This window comes from Semicossyphus pulcher, unplaced genomic scaffold, assembly GCF_022749685.1.
Source record: "Semicossyphus pulcher isolate SPU_LCO1_2020_fin unplaced genomic scaffold, fSemPul1.0.p SCAF_26, whole genome shotgun sequence".
In the NCBI taxonomy this organism is placed as follows: domain Eukaryota; kingdom Metazoa; phylum Chordata; class Actinopteri; order Labriformes; family Labridae; genus Semicossyphus; species Semicossyphus pulcher.
Genome location: NW_027211700.1, coordinates 4,706,129 through 4,730,195, shown reverse-complemented (window position 1 = coordinate 4,730,195; position 24,067 = coordinate 4,706,129). Strand labels below are relative to the sequence as shown.

General features: G+C 43.6%; 1 protein-coding gene across 1 annotated transcript in view; it reads left to right on the top strand.

Moving 5' to 3' along the window:
• The window catches only part of LOC138604662 (solute carrier family 12 member 9), a 77,541-nt gene that overhangs the window by 22,180 nt on the left and 31,294 nt on the right, over positions 1 to 24,067 (top strand). Inside the window, exons 7-8 of the mRNA XM_069676621.1 lie at positions 9,477 to 9,634; positions 14,216 to 14,298. Coding sequence (XP_069532722.1) covers positions 9,477 to 9,634; positions 14,216 to 14,298 — 241 coding nt within the window. The remainder of the gene's footprint in view (positions 1 to 9,476; positions 9,635 to 14,215; positions 14,299 to 24,067) is intronic.

Here is a 24,067-nt window from a genome sequence, read left to right as displayed (position 1 = left end):
TGGTTTCCTTTCAATCACATTTTTTTGTTCACTTTTTTACTCATTCAACATTTTCTCTCCCACTCCAACGCCGTCCTGTCTGCAGGATCTTCTCCCCGGGGTAAAAACCCCGCTATGGTTCCTACACCCACAAAAAAACCCATTTTTTCTGTTTAGTTTTTTAAAATAGGTAACAAACTATTTTGGTAGATATTAAAGTAGATTTAAAGTTGAAACATTGATCTTTGTTAGCTTAAATGATGAAACTACCTGGTGTTTCTGTCAAATATTATAAAAACATAAATCAAAGTCAAATCATTTTTATCAATATTGAGATTACGATTATTAATAATTATGATTATTTATTAATTTTAGGGACATTTTTGTACTTTCAACAAAGCAACAATTTCAGTTCCATTTTGTTCTGCATTCCTGCTGTACAAACTAAGACAGAATTTGGTGCATCATGGGTAATTTCAGTGTGTCTTTGGGAGTTGGGTGGATAGGATGTCGCGCTGTGCAGCGTCGCTGTTCTGGATGTCTGACCTGACGCTGGACCAGGACGAGGAGTAGCTCATTCTCATGCACTCATCATGCTGCTTTGTGCTCTTTTTTTCAGCTGCTTGAACAAGTGAGTCGTGTTGCTCTGCGGTGCAGACGCAGGTTTCTTCACCTCTTTGCATATTATTTTTTCTTGCGTAACATCACAGATGTACAGATAAGTCTAATTTGGGATCGTAATGAAAAACAACAACGAGGCATTCACAAGGACAGCTGCGCATTCTCTTCCTGTTTTCAACAGCTGCTGTAACTACGGCAACCACAGGCTGAAAGTCACCAGTAAACATGGTCGCTCATTGAACCGAAACGCCGCTCTCTGTTGTTTACTTTTGAACTCTTGACGTGACATGCAAGCTTCCCCAAAAATGAACAAACCTCTCCATCGCCCCCTGGTGGAGCGGCTGTTACTGTAGGGAGCGCTTGATGTGATATGCAGCAGAGTTTTCCACGGGCGGAGCATTTTAAACTTCAAATACGTCAATCAGTTGTTTAATCGTGATAAGCCAAAATCATGATCGGGATTAATATCTGTTTAATTGTGCAGCTCTAAAAATAAAAAAATATTTCACCTTCAATTGCAACTTTTCTCTCAGAAAAGCAAAAGACACACTAATAAAACCTTTTCCTCTGTGGTAGACATTAAAATATTCCTTTGATTCAGGCATATTGTCAGCCTTGTTTAGTTCTTGTGTGCTGTTCCACCTGCTGTCTTCTCCTCTGGTGGGCATCGGCTCTCTCTATATATACAGTCTCTATAGTAACGTAACCCACAATAAACAATAAAAAAAAATAATAATAATACCGTGAAGAAGAACTCAGAGTAAGGCAGTGATAGTGACTGCATGACTGAAATACAGCGGTTATGTGACGGACCCAGCGACCGCCACTGCTCATTTATTTCTTTTTTCTAATCATCATAAACATATAGCTTGCCTACTTAAAACCCCAGGTTCAATAAATAAACTGAAACTGAACTGAAATGTGAAAACCTAAAAGTAAAAGGTCCAATATTATCAGTGAAGCTCGTTTTTTTTCTTTCACTCAAACGCCACACGTCACATTTACAAGCCTCTGTGGCGACGAGGAGAAGCTGCAGCGAGACACTCCTCTGTTGAGCCCAGGAGACTGAAGGAAAAAGTGAAGCTGAACCGATGTCGGAGAAAGACGATAAAAAGGCCGACGTGACGAGGGCAAACGGTCAGCACTAATACGTGCACGTGGAACCACAGCACAGCAGAGTCTCCGACCATCAGTTGATCAGGATAAAGAAATGTACGCCACTGTGAGTGACAGGAGGGACGGGAAGGACTCTGCTGCTCTTGCTTTGTAGATGGTAATAAAGTTTTAAAAAAGACTATGATACCCAGCCGTCTTTCAAGCGACATTTTTACAGTATGCATTAAACAACAAACAAAACAGACACTGATATGCTTAGACAGCTTCACAGACCCGCATGTCTGACCCACAACCGCGGAACCGCAAGGGGGCGTTGGTGTTTCACCGCGGTTTGAACATTTCAGTGCCGTCACAGCCCTAAAAATGCATGTTCATCCATTCATGTGCTCCTCAGTTCAGGGGCAGCAAACAGGCTGTATTCGGCGTGGACCGTGTGTGAGCAGAGCCACTCACAGCCGTAGATCAGGACAAATGATACAGAAAAGGAGCAAACTGGGCAAAACGTCAAACTCACCTTTAATCCAGAGAAGCAGAAAAGCTCAAGTCGCTCGTCTTGTGTCGCTTTCTTCACTTCAGCAGTAACCTGGTGTTTAACCACACACTCTGTCATCTCCGTCCTAACACTCCCCCCTCTTCCCCAGGCTTTCTGCTCCTGTCTGCACCCATTGTAAGGCAACAAGTCCAGCACCCTCTCCCTCCCTCTCTCTGGGCACTATCACCCCACAGCAGTATTCTTGGCTCCCTTCTTCTTTCTCCCTCCTCTCCCTGCCTATCATCCATCCATCCATCCACACAGCCCTGTTCCCTCCTTTTGTTATTCTCCCCCTATCTCTCCGCAGCAGAGATTCTAGTCGCCTCTCTCTCTCTGTGTCCTTTTTCACTGCTGCCCCCGTTTGTGTTTTTAAGACGGGTTGGGGGTAACAATGGTGGCAGCACAGGCCAAGTCTCAGACAGCATGTCCTGCGTGGTGACGGGGAGGTTTAGATATCCCGCTTTATATTTAAAATGGCCTGGCTGGCGCTGGGTGTTGTCCCTGAGAGATACGAGGCAGTTTATTGTAATTGATGAATACACCACCTGTCGGCTGCGGGAAACACTCGACGTGTATTCTAATTCAGTTTTCTGATCACAATTGATGGTTCAGAGTGAAAGCCCTCACGTCACTCGTGGGCTCTCTGCTGTCTTCTGTCACTCCTGTTTAACATTTCATTCTTCTCTCCTTGAAATGAAACATCTGTCAGGGCTTCACACATTCTATAGAAATACTGCTGTAAGAGTTTTTATTGATTGGAGGTTCTGATTTTCATATTTGACCTCGGTAGCATAATTTGAGAAAAGAATCTCAAGCTCAGTTTTACCTGCTTTTCATGCTAATCAGAAATGGATGTTGATTTGACTTTGTTTTTCTTCTTGTCCATGTTGACCTAAAAGCTGAGGTGTAAATTCGAGATAGACCGATATGGTTTTTTCAGGGCCGATACCGATTATTAGTAGTCAAGGAGGCCGATAACCGATATTTGGAGCCGATATTCATTTGCAGTAAAAGTTAAAATATTGGCGTCAAAAGTTTGAATAATACAAACTCCAACACTTTACTTTGTTTAAATGCCTTTAAGCAAGACTGTTAGCTGTTAGCTTGCAGATATCTGTTTATAAACGTTAAGAAGAAGTTAAATTGTCGTCAGGTGACGCTGATGGGAGCCAGGATGTCATGACAGCGGATTACGTTCCGCCTGCTTTTGCTCTCCACACTGACTGTTTTTCTCGCATACACTGCAGCCTGCTGATTCGTGACTGGTCAGTATGACTCGGACTACAAACGTAATTCAAAAGGGAACCAGAACACTTTCCTTCCTGGAAATCCACGTCCCTGTAAATAGAGATTATACCGGCACTAATGCTTTCTTCTTCTTTTGTTATTTAATGGCAGTTAGCAAACCGCTTTCTGCTTCTTTTAAAAACAATGAAAATATGTTTTTAAGATGAGATAATAGTGTAGTTTTATAAATACATGACTATTCAAATATTCTAAAATCATGACCCATCCCTAGTTTACTTTATTTTAGCAAAGAAACACTGAACACAGGAAAAAGCACAGCAGAAAATTCACATTTTACAGCTTTATTTGTTACAGTTGAGGCTGAAAACGACCGATTTCACATTGGATTTTTCCCATTTGGGGTTTGCTTATCTCTGCCAGTTATATACCCAGAGGTGAATGTTGACGTTAGCGTGATGTCACAGTGATTTGGTCTCTTCATACCTTTAGACAGATGTTGGTTTTCTTGCTTTTCCTGAAGTCTGTTTGACCCTGAATATCGGGGGGGGGGGAAACGGCGGTGACGGTAGGCTGGACCGACAAACTGCTGGTAATTGGAAGCTGGTGCAAAGAACGACTGAACAGAGAAGCAGAGAAATGCAGATCAGCCGTAAAACAAGGCGAGAGCACCCGGAAAAATGTGATAAGCATTTAAAAATGTAAATGTGAGGACGGGCTGCGGAGAAGCTGAGACGTGCAGAGTGCATGTGAAGAGTTGGGAGAGACGGGGAGGGAGGATGGAAAAGGAGAGAGGGTGTGTGTGTGTGTGTGTGTGTGTGTGTGTGTCTTGTTAGTTATTGATCCCATTTAATAATCCTTAACCACAGTCTACTCCCATGAGAGCACTTAACTCCCCCTCCCTCTCTCCGGCTCTTACAACCCCTCCCTGCCTCCCTTTGACTCTCCGTTCGCCTCCCGTTTCCTCGGCTGCTTCTTTATGTGTCTGTATCTCTTCCTCTCCCCTCGTGCGCTGTGGCTACGCTCTTAACTACGAGGTCAAGGTGAAGTGAGGCTAAAGACCAACACTAAATCCCAGCAGTTACGCGTGTAGTTCAGTGCCGGTGCATTTGTTGCTTTGGAGTCGATTCAGTCGTCTCTAAGAGGTCTGAGCTCATTCAAAGCACACCGGGCCAGACCCAGACTCTGTAAAGTTAACTCGGGTCTTTGGTGAATTGAGATCCACATGTTCAGGCTGTTACTGTTCAGACTTTCTGAAGCGTGCTCCGAGGACTTTGCCACTGGCTTTGCTTGCAGAAAGAGTTTCTGTTTGTTTTTCTAGACTAGCTTGGTGTAGAAATGGGCCGTAGAACTGATACCTCTTTATGTCCTGTAGCTGATGTGTTGCCTTTATTCTGTTATGTCATACATTTTACATTTTTGGATGCAGGGTTTTATGCAGTTTTTTCATTTTACACCCTGAAATAAGTCAGTGATTCTGACGATACTTTTCAATCTCTCACTGGCCTTAAAAAGGTTCTCTGGGAGGTGAACTCTCATGATTGTACTCATAAAAGCCGGTGGAAACACTCATATAATGTCTTCTCTGGCTATGAAGCAGCCTGTCTGAGTTTGAAAAGGTGACCCTGATGATGTGGTCTGGGTTCTGTTTGTACTACGCTTGTAGTTTGTCTGAGTTGTACTGACCAATCACGTATCAGCAGGCTGCGGCGAATGCAGGAAAAACAGTCCGTGTGGAGAGCAAAAGCAGGCGGACTGTAATCTTCTTATTGATCTCTATAAACAAACATCTGCAGCCAGTTCAGCAACAATCTGCTCTAGATCAAACATTCAACTTGACGCTGTGTTGCAGAAGTCATCCAGCATATAGATTTCCCAACTTCGTTGAATGCATCATAAATGATGGCTCCGCCCTCCGTTGAACAAACGTCCCATGTTAAAGTAGTTTTCTTCTCCTCTTGAGGACAGACCTGACAAAGCTTCATGTTGACTGCAAAACAAAACACGTCTCTGCCATCGTTAAGTGGCAACTTGTTGAAACTTAGCTCGCTTGAAATTTAGTAATCAGTAGCAGTAACGTTAACGTTAGTCATCAGTAGTGAGTTTGCATAAATTACAATGACGGTTACAGCTGGCTCGCACATCTCCAAAGTGGTTGCCATAGGTTACACATAATGATATGCATAGCATCACCCCGTCCATTAACGGGATCGGCTCCTTAGGTTTGTGACGTCTCAAACCTGCCGATCTGAAAACGTGTTGTTCAGCCTGTCCTTGGTGCACTGCAGTTTAAAAGCAGACAGGCCCAGCCATGGAGATGACTGCTGATGTTGTCTCTGATATGTCTTGTAGCGCATGAAGAACACCACATGGAGATGTTTACAAGGTTAAACACTTGAAGAGAGACGTGCAGGAGCAGCCAGAACCCTGTTGTGCACACCAACCCGTCCTGTTGACGCTGACAGAGAAATGGACAAACAAAAGAAAAACACAGTAAAATTGAAGCTGTCATGTAATATTGATGTAGAGGCTCATAATAGGAGCTCACCTTTGCGTTGTAACTCTCAGTATTGACTCGCAGGACCATCAAGTCCATATTGCAGGGACACAAATGGTCACATAATGACCCAATGAGCATAACAGTGATGTTAGCCATAAGGCAGAGCCATCTCAGTAACTAGCTACGATCCCACTCCGGCCTTTATTGGACATTCTGGAGCCTTTTTCTTCAGGATCATTAAACAAGATGATCGTGAATCGTTATGTTAGTCCTGATGAGGAGTGACCCCGCCCTCCAGGAGGAGCTGAGGCCACCGGGATCACGGCGGCAATGTTTGTGATGATCACTCATTACACTTTGTGTTGTAATATACCTAAAAAGACAGGTTCATTTAGAAAAATCGTGCATAATTAATCTGTAATGTTTTATACCAGGAGCGCCGGTGAATAATCAGAAGCACAAACACGTGAAGTGATGGATTAAAAGATGAATATGCATGAATACACAAATGAGGGCATGAATGAAAAGTGGTAAACAAACGAGCGGAAGGATGGAGCGAGGCCGGGAGGGGCGAGAACAATCGTCCAAGCGATCTCTGCGGGCTCCTTTTAGTCGCCGAGCTTTTGTTTCCTCCTCTTCTGCGAAAACGAGCTCCTTTAATCTGTCACTCCGCTCCCCGGCGCTTTTGTTCTGCTCTTTATTTGGATGGCAGAGCTCATTTCAGCCGGATGATCTGATCAATAATTACTATCCACGCAACACACAAACACACGCGCAGGCACGTACTGTACGGGCAACGCTCCCCTAATGAACACACTGCTGTGGAAGAAAATGAAACGCAGAATACATATAGATTCTATTATAAGCTAATGCATGAACAGCCTCCCTCTCTCTCTCTCTCTTGCACACACACACACACACACACACACACACACACAGACACACACACACACACACACACACACACACACACACACACACACACACACACACACACACACACACACACACACACCATTCGTCAGCGCTGTCACCCAGTTTGCATCGGCTTTGTTTTTGAGAGCCAGTTTGGAAATGTCAAGCTTTTTCCAGATTTATTTCGCTCCTGCCGCATGTCAGAGAAATTAATAATCAGCCTATAAGTTCTGACCTGCATCATCACTCACCTCTGTTTTACACGCACACACACACACACTTTAACTCCTCTTAAAGACGCACACCTTTTTTTTTTCTACTTTCACGATTCTCCTTTTTTCTTTTTCTTTTTTTTTTTACGACAAACGTCTCCTCTCCGAGCGCGTGCCTTCGTATCCGACCGCTGAACAGGTTTTTTTTGTTGGTGTTATGAATATGTCAGAGAGTCTGATTAAAGCAATGGTTCATAAACTTTTCACTGCAGTGCCCATCGCCACACACACACACACACGCACGCAAGCGTGGTCACACTCGCACAAACACACATACGCCGAATAAACAAAGTAGTTGGCATTTCCTAATTTCGAGGGTGATGTTAACTTCTCCGCAGAACCTTTATTTAGTTGATTTGTGGTAATGCAAAAGCCTGTGTGTGTGTGTGTGTGTGTGTGTGTGTGTGCGCGTGATGCCTGCCTCTTGTGCGCCATGTGAAATAATAGTGTGCTCAGATCTCTGGATGGAGTGAACAATACTTAACAGGGCCATGATAATAAGTATTAAAACCACTGGACCTGAAAGAAAACGTGATGAGACTCTTAATTACCAGAGAGAGAGAAAGAGAGGGACAGAGAGAGAGGGGGAGAGGGGGAGAGGGGGAGAGGAGTGGACAGGGGTACAAGTAGAAATAAAATGAGGGGTGGGGAGGACAGAAAAGTAGAAAAAATAAAACCCTTGAGTGGATTTTAAAAACATCACGATGAAGGAGATGGAGGTGATGAGGGAGGGGAATAGATGGATTGGATGAGTGTGTGTGTGTGTGTGTATTGGAACATAAAGAGAGATGGATAAGGAGAGAGAGAGAGGAATACTTGCACTCTAATTCTCCTTTCTCTCGCTGTGTTGTATTGAAAAGAGGTGGGGGGCAGGCTGCAATCACGCACACCCTGCTGTGGGTTTTGTTCTCTCTGATCTCTCTTCCTCCATCATCTCTTGCACACACACACACTCTCTCTCACACACACACTCACACACACACACTGGCCCCTTATTCCTGGATCTCATCATTAGGCACCCCGGCAGTGTAATCATCACTTCCTCTTCAATCTTGTTTCATTTCATTGGACAAATGTTGCCCCCGAAGAACAAATGAGTTCCAAATGACACACGACCTTTCGGACAACTTGATTTTGATCCCCTGATATGAATGTAGAGCAGCAGGAGGAGCGCTTTATTTGTTTGTGCTGTTCCAGATGATGGGGTGTCTTCTCCTGTGTGCTGGGACTTCATGTGGACACGTTCAAAGCTCGGTTGTAGCTGTAGATTTGATTTGTTCTTTATTCACATTAGATGTGATTGAGGGCGCATTCACTTCAAGTCTGTTTGTTTGGTCCAAAAGTTGCATTTTGTCTCGAGTTTGGTTTGTGTTCGCACGGCAGCTTTTACCTTTGGACCAGAAGTTTTGATGCGGGGGAAACTGCTCTCTGATTGGTCAGAATTTCCACGTGGGGGGGTGCTGGTTTGGCTCAGTTGGTAGAGCAGGCGCCCCATGTACAGAAGCTACAGTCCTCCGCACTGATCGCAGGTTTGACTCCCGGTCTGCCGATCATTTAGTGCATGTCATCCCCCACTCTCTGCTCCCAACATTTCCTGTCTATCTTCAGCTGTCCTGTAAATAAAAGGCAAAAGCCAAAAAAATAATCTTAAAAAAAAATAATAATTTCCATGTGGGAAAACTCCCTGAAGTAAACAAAGCAAGAGAGCACACTGATCAATCACACTCGACACGACCGCGGACTTTAACGTTTTGTTGTCTGAGTTTTGGTCGATCAGTTCCTCTCCTTTAGTTTTTCACTCAACAGTTTGAACACCTCCGTGTTCTCGTGCGTTTCCAAAAGCATTTGTGAAATTGTTTGGTCAGCCCATATTTCTATTTCCTCGTTGCTCCCCCGCGTCTGTCCTTCACTCATCTCGCTGCGTGTCTCTGCAAATGTCAGCACCCGTAAACATCCTACAATGCACAGTTTCCTGGTTTGTTTCCTGTATTTGGTTCCCAACTAACCCACATGTGCTGTCTTGAGGTCTACTGTTGTGATTCAAACTGTCTTACCTGAGAATTTTTATTTCCACATTCCCAACAAAAGCATATTAGCCTTGTCATGAAGACAACAAAACTGAACTAAACTTAACTTCGGATAACTAATCCTTCTCCATCTTTAATGTATTTTTACTATCAAGTAAATTCCACAGGTAATCAATGTCTTTGTACACTTTGTACCTGGTTCCTAATGAAGCCTAGAACCAAACTTTGCATGGCTGTTTAAGTAAACTGTATTCTCCAAACCTTTCCAGCATCCTGCTTCAGAGGGATTACGGCTTCCTAAGAGACATCAACATCTGGAACCCCTTCGTCACCGTCGGGGTGTACCTGTCCACTCTCTCAGCCGCCATGAGCAACCTCATCGGAGCCTCGCGCATCCTCTACGCCCTGGCCAAGGACGACTTGTTTGGTAAGTAGGACCACAGTTTCCTGCTGGGGACGGATGTCTTTTGAAGTCGTTCTTTGGCTCGGTTGCACCAGCAAAGATGAATTTAATTTAGCACTGCTAGGTTTAACATGAGAACATTTCTGTGCTGTTGTGGCACAGTATTAAAGAGGGCGAACACAATTCCCTTTTGGATTCTCTGTATTTCTTATAAACATTGTATTGTTTGCTAGCTAGCTTAAAAGTTAGCTTGCTCATCATTGCTTAGCAGGGAGGTGTCCGTTTTCCTCCTTTGAGAAAAACTTGTTGGCCAAATTTATGTTGATAAAACATCAGGTGACTCCAGATAAAAACCATGAAAATCCTAACAAATACACAACATTATTACACGGCTGTAGTTATTAGTTATTTCTCGATAACAGACCGTTGCTATGACGAACAGACCGTTACTAGGGATGCGTCTGATCACACAATCTGGAGGACTAACTGTAATCATATCAATCCACCGAAAGAAGTCCGGTAAATCTGACGTCAGTTTGTTTTTAGAGGGGCAAAAAGAAAAGAGACGAAACAGCGGAGAGAAAGCAATAAAGGTTAAATGATGCAAAAACTGAAGCTGCGACAGAGAGATCTACAGACCCTAAAGACGGCACATGAAGTAAACATTAAACAGAACACAGTACGGGGTACGGCGGCGTTTAAAGTCGAGGTGAAATGAAAAGAAAATGTCAACAGACTCTGACAGGTCCCGTTCACCGTGTCTCACTTCACTGTCAGAGGAAATGTTTCCATTTAATGTGAGTAAAAACAGCTAGCTTAGCTCCTTTAAAGAAGGCTTCAGAGTTAACCGTTGCTATGGTCGCAGCAATCACTGCGAGTAACTATTTTTAAACGGAAATATAATCATTTTTAAAAGAATAAAATAATTTCCAAATCAATATTTTGTGTCAAATTGTTGATTTTGTAAGTAAAAAGCGGAATAATGTGTAGTGAGCACCCCTTCCATTCTGCGGTAACAACCTGCTCACTACACATTATCCCTTACTTATACGCACGTATAAGCCCTGAACGTATCCTGCTTCATCTTTTATTGTACATTAAATGACACCATTACTTACCAGATGAACAAGTAAACTGAGAAGTAGCTCATTTTATCATCTGCTTCTTTATAATCAGACTCCTTTCTGCAGCCAGTGGAGTCGCCCCCTTCAGGACATTAGAAAGAATGCAGGTTTAAGGCACGTCAGCGTTATTTCCCACACCTCTGTCTCCGTGTGAATCCACGCTGCCGGCTCCTTTGTCATTATTAACGACGCTGAGCAGCTTCCTGTGTGTGTGTGTGTGTGTGTGTGTGTGTGTGTGTGTGTGTGTGTGTGTGTGTGTGTGTGTGTGTGTGTGTGTGTGTGTGTGTGTGTGTGTGTGTGTGTGTGTGTGTGTGTGTGTGTGTGTGTGTGTGTCAGGGGGTAAATGACTGTATTAGAGGGAGTTCCTCTGTGGAGTGATCAGACGTTGCAAATGAATCCGACTCTTGTTCAGCTGTCTGTGAGCACAAAGGGTTAACTCAGATTAATGTGTTTAATTAAGAGTCTGACTGTGGAACCATGAATGTGTAATGTCCTCTCATAGAGGGGTAAAATCGTTAGTATGACCACACTGTATGTGCACGAGTGTGTGTGTGTTGTTATTGTCACTCGTGCATGCTGCTCGTAGCGTAACCTTGCCACTGTCTCATGCAAACAGAGTGATGGATGTGATGATTTTCAACACACGCACACACACACCTTCTTTCTGCCTCACCTCTGTCCTGCCTCTCTGCATCCTCTCCTCCTCTCACTCGCTTTGATTTGACGTTAAATTCTCACTGATTAAATTCCAATCCTTTATCAGCTGTGAAATTTAGTCTTAACTAACGCCACCTCCCCCCTCTCCACCTCCCTCCCCTCCGTCTCAGTTCTAATCATTTTCCTTTATATCGTCCTCTGAGGTTGGATCTGTTGTTCCTGCTTCTGATGTCACCTCCACTGTACAGAGCTGCCACGGCATTCAACACAAATGTCATGATGAAATGTCACGTATAAAGAAGATGGGAGGCTGTATGTAAATTGTCTCCCAGTAAAACATACAGCCGTATATATATGAGATAAAGTTTAGTGTCAGCTTAGTTTGTCGTCTCCGCCGTCTCTCCGCCCCCTCACTTCCCCTCTCTCGCTCGCTCTGTTCCTGACTAGACGTGCAGTTAATTACTTAAATTTGGTGTAAATGTCAGTAACATTAGAAAGTGACTCAGTCAGTCTAAATCTGTAAACGTCAACATTACTGCTGCCGCTCTGAGGTCAGATGGGCCAGAATCTGCTGCTGCTTTATTACAGAAACACAATCCACGAGTTTTATATTGTTTTATTTACTTCGGCTTCAAGATGAAGCTGTTTTGATTTTCTCTGCAACTCTTAAGCAATTCCAGGCTTTTCATTTAAATGAATGTCGCCCCTTTTAACTGTAATTTATGTCCTCTAAGACCTGGAATAACAATATCAGCTGAAGAGCAGGCGTTAATGGCGCTGTGCTACAGTCACCAGCGTCTGTGGGGGTTCTTGTTTCAGCTACCTGTGTTGAAATACCTGATTAACTGTGCCAGTATTGACAAGAGAACAGTGTTAAATTTGGCGGCTATTTTAGATTTAGACCAAAGATGAAAAGGCTTTTTAGTTTTGGTCACATTTGAGTCATTTTTACCCTTCATAGGTGTAGTCTAGTTTTAGTCGACGACAACATTTTCTCTCTTTAAACTAATTCTCTCAGCCTAATACAGGTTCAATCTGCTTTAAGGCGCCGTCCTTTCATTAATAATGTCCTGACGATGTTCTCCACAGGTAATCTAGATCCTCAGCTGAGGTTGTTTGTGTTTGTGGAAACTTCTGGAACGTAACGTTACGCGTGTAAAGCCACAGAACGAAGCCGTGTAGTCACAGTAGCACATACTGCACATTCCTCTCTTGCCTTATTTGCAGCAGCAGTTTTTGGTTTTTACTGTAATAACTTTTTATTAGGGATGCACGATATTATCGGCACGTTATCGGTAGTGGCCGATATCCGCCGATATACTTAACCGATAAAATAATGGGCTGCTGCATACTTGATTAAATGCCCGACCTCTGCGCAATGTCCCCGGCGCGAAGAAGACCTGCGCGGCGCAGCGTGATGACGTCACGTGTGTCTACCTGCAGCATGAGAGAGTTAGAAGGCAAAATGTCCGTGGTGTGGAAGTTTTTCAAAGTGTCCAAAATAGACAGCAAAACTGCTATTTGCAATGACTGCTCAGCTTCGGTGATGCGAGGAGGAGCCAAGGCAAAGTCTTTCAACACTACAAACTTGATTAACCATCTCAAGACCCGTCACCCCGACCGTTGTAACAAATGTGATAAGAGTATCACCATTATACTGTACGCTAATTCCAATACAGAAGAGAGTTGATGATCTCTGCTATTAGGTGTGCGGGAAAAAAATATCGGTATCGGTAATCGGCTAAATGAGTTGTAAAATATCGGCATATCGGCAAAAGAAGAAGAAGAAGAAGAAGCATCAAATGAGGCAGAAAGCCTGAGTTAACAGAGAAAGTTCATAACCACCTGCATGATACCTGTTAGTTACCCGTGCGTTGTTGTTTATTTATTCATTAATTAATTTAATTTTTAGTGTTTTATCATCTTATTTAGTGTTTTATTATTTTATTCTAGTGTATTTTTATGGATAACCTTTAAATGTTTTGAGTCTTAACACTTAGTTGTTCCAGTGTCGTTATGAATTCATGATGGCGCTTCCTCACTTTCCTCACTTCCTGTTTTTATTTATCCTTGTGCATGAATTGAGGGGTGGGGTTACTGATTGTAGTTAGTTATTCAGTAAGCACTGTGCTACATTTAAGAAGTATGAAAAGTGCTGTACAAATAAAGTCTGATTGATTGATTGTCCAGCCGCTGCTTTGGGACATCATCACCTGTGTAGCTGGGTCGGATTCAGGCGGCTCTGCACACGCCCCTCAACCAGTTCAACCAGTCACAGGAAGGCATTGCTTCTATTTGGACAGACTGATTAGACGCACAGTGGGGAAGATATCGTGGATTTTGAATGTCCGACAGCCACCGCTAACATTTTAGTCCCGTCTCGTCTCGTTAACGAAAACAAAACATGCGCGTCGTCAGAGTTTTTAAATGGTTCATATTTTTTTGGTCTTTGAAGAACATTTATCGTCATGATCTTCATTAACAAAATGAACACTGCAAGTTTCAGGCATCAGTTTGAGTGACGTCTGACTGATCTGTTACTTGAGGCCTGATGTTCGTCCAGAGGAGAAATGCCTCCTGACAGTTAATGGAACATGTTGTTCAGGAAATCTTCCCTTAAGCTCAAGGGTGGCAATTAATCATCTTTGTATGATTAAAGCTTCGTCTCACTGACGTTGGTTTTTAAGGTCAATGCTGATTTCTTTTTTTATATATAGAAACTGCTGCTGTGTTTTTCATGACAATAACTTTATTGATCGGCCACAGGTTAATTCTTGACAATTATTCCCTCCAATCTTTTTTGATTTGATCTTGTTACCTGCAGGTAAGGTGCTCTCTCCGGCTAAGAAGACGTCCCGCAGTGGAAACCCCTGGGTCTCCGTGCTCATCTCTTGGTTCCTCGTGCAGGTAAGTTCACAGTAAAACAAATGCAGATTGAAGGAAATGATGAACTTGGTACTTGACAAAAATAACTGGCGGTAGTGACCAACAGGGCAAAACCATGTCAATCTGTTCTCACTCAATTAACAGTCAGGGAACTTTGGAGAAACGAGCACGTGTAATGTAGTGTGTAATGTGAAAATATCCAATCGGAAAAATGGCAAGACAAATCCTTTGAACACATGCCTCTGCACTGCCTGGTGCAGCGAGTGTCCACAAGGCAGCATTGGGATGAGAAGCACAGTGCAGCACATCGTCGTTGTGGCTACTCAACTACCTTTCTCCATTCTCAGTGCGCGCTGGTCGTAGGGGTGGGTGATAAGCCCCAAAACTTACACCCCTGTATTTTCTTTGCTTTTGTCGGTATTAAACGGCGGTATTACAAAATGAAAAGGGGTACTCTACTCAAACGTGATTCTAGCTCCACAAAGCTTCAAACAGGAGATGGTGACGTATTCCTCCACTGTGGACATTCACATTCTCCATTCCACAGCAGCGGGTGAGTCGCACGCAAAGGATGCTCGTCGTTAAAGGCGTGTCGAAGTGAACAAAACTGACGTGGTTATAAATGACATCGTAACGACACAGCTGCTCTTAAAGGGTCCATATTTAACATGGAAGTACAGGAAGTCTCTTTCTGTGTGTGTTTCTCTGGTGTGTCGAGACGATTTTCAGTAATCATTCAATCGTGGACGATGATGTTGGAGAGATAAAATAGTCGCCAAATATGCTTGTGCTACTATATGTAGGAAACACTAGGGAAGTAAACCTCCCTTGTGTGTGCACTAAAACGTGTGTGTCTGTCCCTGTAATGACAGAATTGCCAAAGCGATGGGGGGAAATTATTTCGAGTAGGCATTTTCTGTATTTAACAGCTGTTTGTGCATGTGTAAATTATATGATCAATAACAGAGGCACGTCACTGATTAGGCACCCCTCCGCTCCTTCACCTCCCCTCCTCTCGCCCCCCCAGAGGGAGAAGGAGAAAGATTTCGTAGGGATGAAAAAAAGCTTTTCAAAGTGGTTGAAAGACGGTCTGTAAGTTATGTCAAGAGGAGGGCGCCTGTAATGTGTCTGCATACCCCTCAGCACCCCTCCTGTTAGGCAAGTACGAAGGCAGGGGAGCCAACCTCTTTTTCATTTGGACTAATAGAATGGGCCTCTTACAGGCCTGCAACAGCCCAAAAAGATACAGCACAAAACAGCCTACTCTGAAAACCACGCCCACCCGACCGCAACATGCAACCACGCGCTGAATCACCAACAAAACGCCTGTGCGTAGCTTAAAACGTAATTTTATTGCCTGTATCCACTTTTATCTTCTAAAATGCTCCGATTTTCTGTTCGGATGCTGATAAAAAAAGGTTCTTTACCTTGTTAGTAGTGCATCCCATCACACCGCTGCTTTCAGGGACTTTTCTGTTCGGATTAAAGCAAATAAAAATGGCAAATCAACCTCATGCTCGAGTCATTTTCTCGACTCAACTCCAGGTTTTGCTGAAGTTTCCGTCCAGATTTCCAGCATTGATTTGGCTGTCTCTGTTAAATTAATACAAGAATTTTATTTGCATTAACGTTTGTTGTTTTAAGATCAACGAGCCTAAAAATATGAAGCTGTAAGGGTCAAGAGCAGAGAGATAGCAGTGGCCTCAGACTTTGCTTTAAATATTTTAGTGAAATCGATAAATCAGAGAAAACTTCCTGCTGAGCTGCGGGAACGATGAAGCTCAGCGCAAAAGAAAGGAAGAGAACCTTCAAACGAGCTACTATTGTTTCTTAGGTAAAAGATGCAAGGTCGGCTTAGCTTGGGACAAAATAAGCCCCGGCCCTTGTTTGGATTCAGAGAGATCAGAGAGGCCTCCTGTTGTACTCGGGAGAATTCTTCCTTCGAACTAATTCATCCAAAGAAGAAACAAGTTGATGGATGTCTGTGTTTCTTGTGCTTGCTCCGTCTGCGTCGAGGAAAACCTGTTATACTGTCTCTACTTTTGTGCTTTTGCACTGAAGAAAAAATACTTGAAGTCTGTTATTTTCTAACTAATGTTCTCCAAAATAGGGCCGTCATATCCCCTGGATAACAGCCGTCTCTTGGGTTTCATTGTTTCCCAGAAATATGTGAATAACTTAATGTTACATTTAGTTTTGTGTTCTGTCTCCAGTTGGATCTTTACAGGTGGAAAATGCTGTTTCCTTTTGTATATATCTTCTCAGACATCCCTTTCTACTTAAAGTGTAACTGCACCCACAGGTCTGACCACAACTCCACCCACTGCACAATTTAGAAAAATGCTCAAAGTGGGCAAGGGGCTGAGAGGGGGCAGAGAGGGGGGTGGGGTGTGTCCGTCAGCTCAGTGACGTCCCCTCCCCCGGGCAGAGAAACATGGAGAGCGACACAGAGTCACGAGGCACATATGCCATGCTTAAGAGGTGGAGGACTTCTCCCCTCCAGAGTCCCCTGAAGAGCACTTTAGTGTGGTGGAGGACTGTGGTGGTCCCGAGCCCTATCGGTTCGAGCCGTTGGCTCCGGCCCCACTAACGCCTGTAGCCGGAGCTTTCAGAGCCGAGGCAATGCAAACATGCATGCGCCGACCGCCCGTGCAGCCTGTTACAGTTATTTCTGATTCTGAAGAGAGACAGTCTCTGAGTGCTAACGCAACATTAGCTAGATGGCTAATGTACAGTGTGCTAGTTCGGTCGCCTCTACGTCACCATCGGCTGGCAAGGTCCAGGGCTGATTTAAAACCGTAGATGGTGTGCTTGAGCCGTTTCCAACCCATAAAATGACGATTATGTAAATGTGGTTAGAACTGTCAGTTTTAACACCAGCCAGTATTGATGTGTTTGATCACAGCACAGCGATATAATTTAGATTACAGCTCAGAAAACATGTTTCAGTGTGCAGTTACTCTTTAAGGATGAGCTGTTTACAGGTTGTGATCTCTGAAAGAATGTTTTTGGCTATAAGTCAAGAAATCAATCCGCTTATTATAAAAACGTCTCACCTACCGTGTTGGTCAGTTGCATGTTATGAGGTTATTCTTAAATCTTGGACTTCCTTTTACCAGTAAGACTTTTTTAAATGTTGGAAGAAGGGAAGGAGATGCATCATTTCCCCCTTTTTTTAAGGGGCTTGACAAACTGTGGGAAGAGCACCCTTTTTTGTGACCAAAGATGGCTTCTTCTGTTGAGTCTTGTCAGTGGAGCAAAGATGTCAATATAAAGGAGAAAACATTGGCAGAGGAGAGGAGGGTGAGGATAGAGGGACAAAGAGGAGAAGGAGGATCTTAGGAGCAAATAGGCCTGACTATCCCATCATTATCAGAGGTGAGTGTTAAAGGCTGAATGACTTGTCATTATTTGCACTCTCTCTCTCTCTTTCTCTCCTTCTCTGTCCCTCTCTCGCCCTCTTCTGTGTCTCCCCCGCCACTCTCCAGGAGTGGAGGAGGAGCAATTAGATGGAAATCGTTAGCTGCGCTGGCAACGCCATCAAAGATCATTGACTCTCTCGTCGTCTTTCTCTCTGCCTCTTCCTCGCCATTTGAATGATTCACTGATGACAATAGTCTGATTGTAATCTCGCCTCGCACACTCGCACGCTCGCACACTCGCACACTGCAGGGCTGAAAAGGGAAGAAGTAGGAGGAGGGGAAGGCACAAGCTAGGGCTTTCTTTTATTGGACCTTTAGCTAAAGGGAAAATAGCTAGACTGCATGCACAAGAGGTTAAGAAAATAGAGAACACATTTACAACAAGAGTTCAAAGAGCAAATAGACGGTAAGGGGAGGTGAGCGTAAGCGATGGACATGATGGACAGCTGTGCATCCAATAATTCACAATCTTATGTTTGCATGAATAAACAGAAATGTTAAAACTGCATATAAATGTCAAATCTTTACATGAGGAACGAGACTTTTGCTGTCTGAAGGGTTTTGATTTCAGTTTGTAGTCCCAGTAGAAGTGACCGATTGTGTCTGAGATCTTCGGTTGTATGTGTGAACTCATCCAGACATCAGCTGGCGTCACAGGAAGCCCTGAAATGTTTGCCTTAGCTCCCAGAGGCTAAATCGACAATAGTAGAGGGGTCCCGACAATGATGCAAATGTGGGCAACACCAAAGTTTGCAAGCTTGCTAACATAGGTTGACATGGAGGTGACGAGGGCAATGAAACGCCGCTCCAGTGTTTACTCCTCATTTCGTTTCTGTCTCGGCCCAACTCTTTCTCTTTAGCTTGCTTTTCCTCGTTTGTCGTCTTCGGTGTAGCGGTCTTTGTAGTGTCAGCCGTAGTTAATTCCCGGTGGTTGTTTTTAAGCCTGCGTGTGATTGACAGCAGCCTGAGAGACTGCTCGGCTCTGATTGGTTGTTGTGTTTCTACCCATCGTGTAAACACTTCTTAGACGTTTACCTCAAAATAACTTTTTCTAGTTTACACCCAAAAGTAACGACGCACGTTGTTGACCATCTTGGCAGGGCTGTCTTGCATGTTAGGAAGAACATTCGGCAACTTAATCGACAAATTAGCTTCAACTTAGCTTAGCATGCTCTACTTCATGGCTAGCTTACTGAACAGACATTTTTCAGCGCCTTCCTTAGGCTGAATTTTTACTTCCACTGAAACTTATTTTACATGATAATCATATGTAACTGACTTTTTCTTTCCTACTAAAGACCAAAATGCCCATCCCAAAGAATCGAAGATGTTGGCCAACTTTTTAAGTTCAGGCTGCCACAAATGGAGCTAAACTATAATGACCCAAAAAGTCTTTTTTGATCGTTTTACGCTGAGGGCACAATTTTTATTCACTTTAAACGTTAAACCATCACAGGACATATTCATGGACTCTAAAGCAGTGGTTCTCAACTGGTCTCGCCTCAGGACCCGACACCTAACAGCTAACAAATCACCACCCAAATGTAGAACTTTTTCCACCACTGAAATTTGTCGAATAAAAAATGGTGCAGTTTGGACCTGAGTCAGAACAAAACAATATGTCAGCTTCACAAAACACAGCAGTATAATAGTGGAGCAAAATGACCAGCAGGTGGCAGTGCAGAAGAGGAAAATATTCCCTCTACAGTTCATTCAATTAGCCGCCTTTTTTCAACAGAATAAACTCAAGAAGGGCAACAGAAATGCAAATACTGTCGCGCTCATCAGGTTTCAAGAATGTAACTGTAGCTGGGATCAGAAGGTACATGCAGTGTGACTACACGACTACTGCACGCACGTCACACATCCGCGACCCACTGAAAACAGCTCTGCGACCTACTTTCGGGTCCCGACCCACCAGTTGAGAACCACGTCTGTAAAGTCTTATTGTAGTAGCCGCGCTCAGTAACCCTGAGCATCACTCAGCTGCTTCCACTCAGTTCTTCTTATTTAATAAAACCGTCTTTGTGTGGCAACTTATTTTAGCAAATTTATGTCAATTTATGCACCCTGCTTTCCATTAGAAACTGTCTCTCAAATGGCCGCACAAAAACAAACCCAGGAGAGACGTAGTGTAAGCGCGTGCATGCTCGGACACACACGCGCACACACTCTTTGTGCGCTCTGACAGCAGTTGTCCGTGCCGGCCTGTGTCTGAGTTAATGGCTAATTAATGCTCTGGTAGAAGCGGCTCCCGGGGGAGCGCCGGAGAGACACCCACTGACTTTGACTGCCAGAGGTCAGAGATGCTCTCTTTCTCACCCCTCTTTTTTTCTCTCTTTGCATCTCATCTTTTCCGTCTCTCATCTCACCTTTCTCACTCTGCTCCATCATCATCGCTCGGTTCATCACTTCCTCTCTCTTTCTGACCGCCTGTCAGTAATGTGACATCATTAATCTCCATCCCCCATCATTACCTCCTCTCCTCTCTCTCCCCTTCGGTTTACTTCTGCTTCATGCTCACAAAGGTGGTGATTACAGAGTTGCTACTTCTACTAGCTCCTCCATGATATGCCCTTGAGCTTAACAAAATATAGTCCAGCTCCAGCAGAGTCTCTCAGCCAATCATAAAACACCTGATAATTAGAGAGCGGGACTACGCTGCGTTTGATTCTCGGTGCAGTACAGTGGTTATATTCTGGCTCTGTGCGGTCCGAGCAGCTCGCTTCAGGGTAAAGAAACACTTGATGATGATGATGAAACACACTTTGTGTTCCTCCACTGCAGAAGGAAGGTGTGATACATGTCAAAGCCTTTTGAACATGTTCATAAAATATTGTTTGTACACTTTTTAAACACTGAATGAATAGTTGCTGTGCTATGGATGGATACCTGGATTGTGGCTTTACCACGGTTGCATAAATTAGGCTGTAGAATCCTAGTTGTAAATATTACTTGGAGGTTGATGTTGGACAAAATATCAATAAGACAATATGTCGTCGTCCTGACTCCTCTTCATCCCCTGTGGGACATCGGGCTCCAATCGCCATCGCACTCGGTCCTTGGCAGCATGTTGGGCAGGTTCATGTTTTCCAGCTTCTGAGTCGCAGCTCTGCGCCAGGTGGATTTGGGCGTTCCGGGTTTTCTTTTGCCTGGTGGGGTCCATCTTAAAGCAACTCTTGGGATCCGGTCCTGCTCCATTCTCAGCACATGGCCTGGCCCTCTCAGACGTCTGTGTGCGATTTCCTTGGTGATGCTCTGGCTTACCTGTTTTCTTGCACACTTGGTGTTCGGAGAGTTTTTTTCATGTCCTGAATCATGCAATACAATCGTCATTATATATCATGTTATCGCTCTAAACAGATTTCCACTGCGTCACTTCTGAATGAGGGGAACATGAATGTAAATGAATAGGCTGAAGAAGAAGTTAAAATTAATCAGATATTGTTTTGTAGCGGACAATCGCTGTATCGTTGATATTATTGTGGGCCGCGTAGCGTATCGTGAGTTACCGTGTGATTCCCACCACTAGTGAACTGTATTAATAAACTGAGCTTATTTAATATAATTTGACGAGGCAAACACAGCATAAACCTTTCTTAATAAATACATATACAGTAATATGACTGGAAGATTATTAGGGCATCTCAGTGCTGAAATTTGGATTCTTAAAACCACAACATTTCCTTTCATGTGTAAAGCTTCACCCACCAATATTTGCATTCAAACACCGGAGCCAACGGCTAATGTAATGTTAGATATTCATATTTCCGGCCTTTTGATGCAGCCAGCAGATATCTGGATCGCTGATAACGGATATCAAGACAAGATTTAATTTCGCTGGTCAACAATTACAGTCCAAATAGCACCTTGAGATGCCAGGATGGAGTTGAGTTGAGAGACCACATCTTCAACCAGATTCTGATTGATATGTTATTGTTATGTTATGTGCTCCGGAAACAAGACTAGGTCAAAACCTCATATGTGGCTGACCACATCAGGTCAATGTGTGCTTTTGTGGCCAACACTGGAAGCGTGGTGTGTGCGTGACGGCTGCTGGACTTCATTTTCATTTGAAATGCATGAAAACAGATGAGTCCTCACAATGCTGGTGTGAAAATGTAGAGAATAGGAGGATCGCCTATTTTTACTGCAAGCCCAACGCGGCTCTTGGCCAACATACACAGTGAAAAAGAATTGTGATGAGTCTTATTGATCCCTGATGCTTAAACAGGTGAGCGTATGCTGCAGTTTCACTAAAGCAGCCTCAGAACGTTACAGTATTGTATGTCCATGTTGTGTCCATGTGACCATAACTGGGGCTGTTTCAGCTGGATGTAACGCAGACTGCTCTTACTGCTCTTATCCTTGCCTTTCAGGTCTGTGTTAAGTCACAGAGAATCCCACACAGCCGTGTTCACAGATGTCAGAGAACCTGGCAGGGAGCAGTACTTATAATGAGGTCATCATTTCCCTCCTCCATTAGAGGTCACCTATTACTCCTCAGTCAGAGCGCGAGGCTGGATCTCAAACATTCATGAGCTGTCAGTATTATTAGGTGTCCGTCTCCCTTCAAACCCACTACAGATCGTTCTGAGTGTAACTGCTCTGTGCTGAGTTGGCACGTAGCTGCTGTAGCTAACACACAGCAGAAGCACAGATAGCATCTTAATTAAAACCGAACATTAGCCTCAATCTGTGGCTCCCAAAGTGGAGCCGGGGGACCACCTGCAGTCTCGCACTTGTCCCACGGAACATGTAGAACAATTTAATTTTAAAATGACTTCCTCCCGCGATGTTGGTCAGATCTATCCTCGATGTCACCTCCCAGCTGCAGAGCAGGCAGATAATCATTATCTAACAGCAGAAACTCTACGGGGACCAAAGTGGGCTAATGCTCAAATATCTGGGGATCCTTAACTTGAATAATTTGAGCCTCGAGAAATGTTTTTAATTAAAACATTTTAAAAAATGATTTCAGTTGTACAAACGTTAAATGATCATCATTTTCTAGCATTCATCCTCAGTTTGCGATCTGATAATTGGTTCCAGCCTGAATCCTAGTCACAGTTGGCGAAGTACCCTGAGTCAGTAAGTGAGCAGGATAACGAGTCATTAAAGGTACCTGTTGTTTATTAAACAGAGATGTTCAGGTAGCAGGTTGCTCATTTTAGGCCAGCGTTTGTGAGAGAAGAAACACATCGTTCTTAAACACACAACCAACAGAGCCGTGACTCTTACGGAGAAATAATCTACCTCCACTTTAATGTAAAAGACGCATATTTGTTCCTGCTTTTAAACCTGTTAAAAAATAAAGTCATCGCTACATTTTTATGTAGAATCTGTAAACTGAGCAGATTTTAGTGCAGGAGGTTTTCCAGTTTCTGTTTGTAGTCCGAGTTGTATCGACCAATCGTGTATCAGCAGGAAGAACAGTCAGAGCAAAAGCAGGCGGAACATAATCCTTCATAATGACATCCCGGCTCGCTTTAACTTCTTGTTAACAATCGGCTCTAGATCATTCAACTTGAGACAAATTCCCTCGACGCTGTCACGAAAGCCGTTCAGCGTTAAATTTCCCGACTTCCTCGAATGCATCCGAAACAATGGCTCTGACCTCCGATCTCATGTTAAAGTAGTTTTCTTCTCCTCTTGAGGAACGACCTGACAAAGCTTCATGTTGACTTGTTCCTAATCTGCATCATGATGTTGTTCTTTCAGCAAACTGAAGAGCCGTTAATTAAAGTCGATCACAAGAAAATCTGTTTCTGTTTGGGCTTCATCCCGCTGAAGTGAGCCAGAGTGCAGCCTCTGTGTAACTTACTGTTTACAGTGAAGCTGAGACTCAGCACAGACAGATGAACGGGCGCTCCTCCGGGGGATGTGATGGACCAAGAGCAAAATTCAAGGGGCAAAATTCACTTCACTTTTGATGTGAACACACGGTCGCTTCTCAAACTGATAACTGGACTGTAAACAATTGAAGTCTTGGCTGGAAGTCCACGTCGCTAAAGGCTAAACCTGAATGCTCCTGAGGACGAAGGTTCACCGTCGCTCTCAGAGGCTGTCGTGGTCAGATGATAGCCGATTTTGATTGTCATAAACGTGGTATTTTATGAAGGAGTAAGAGTAGCTTACATTTTAAAAACAGGATAATTCAACTTTTCTGTGGGAAAAACAGATTATTAACTAATTAATTCAAAACAGATTAAATTAGCATTCAAGACTAAAGCCTGAGCTTGTGTCGCCTCTTTCCATGTGAAGGAAGATGTTGCTCATAAATCAGGCGCTTAATCACCTTACTTTCACTCAGAATGTACATAAACATGCAAATCACGTGCATGACTTCATATCTTAGAGATGTCTTT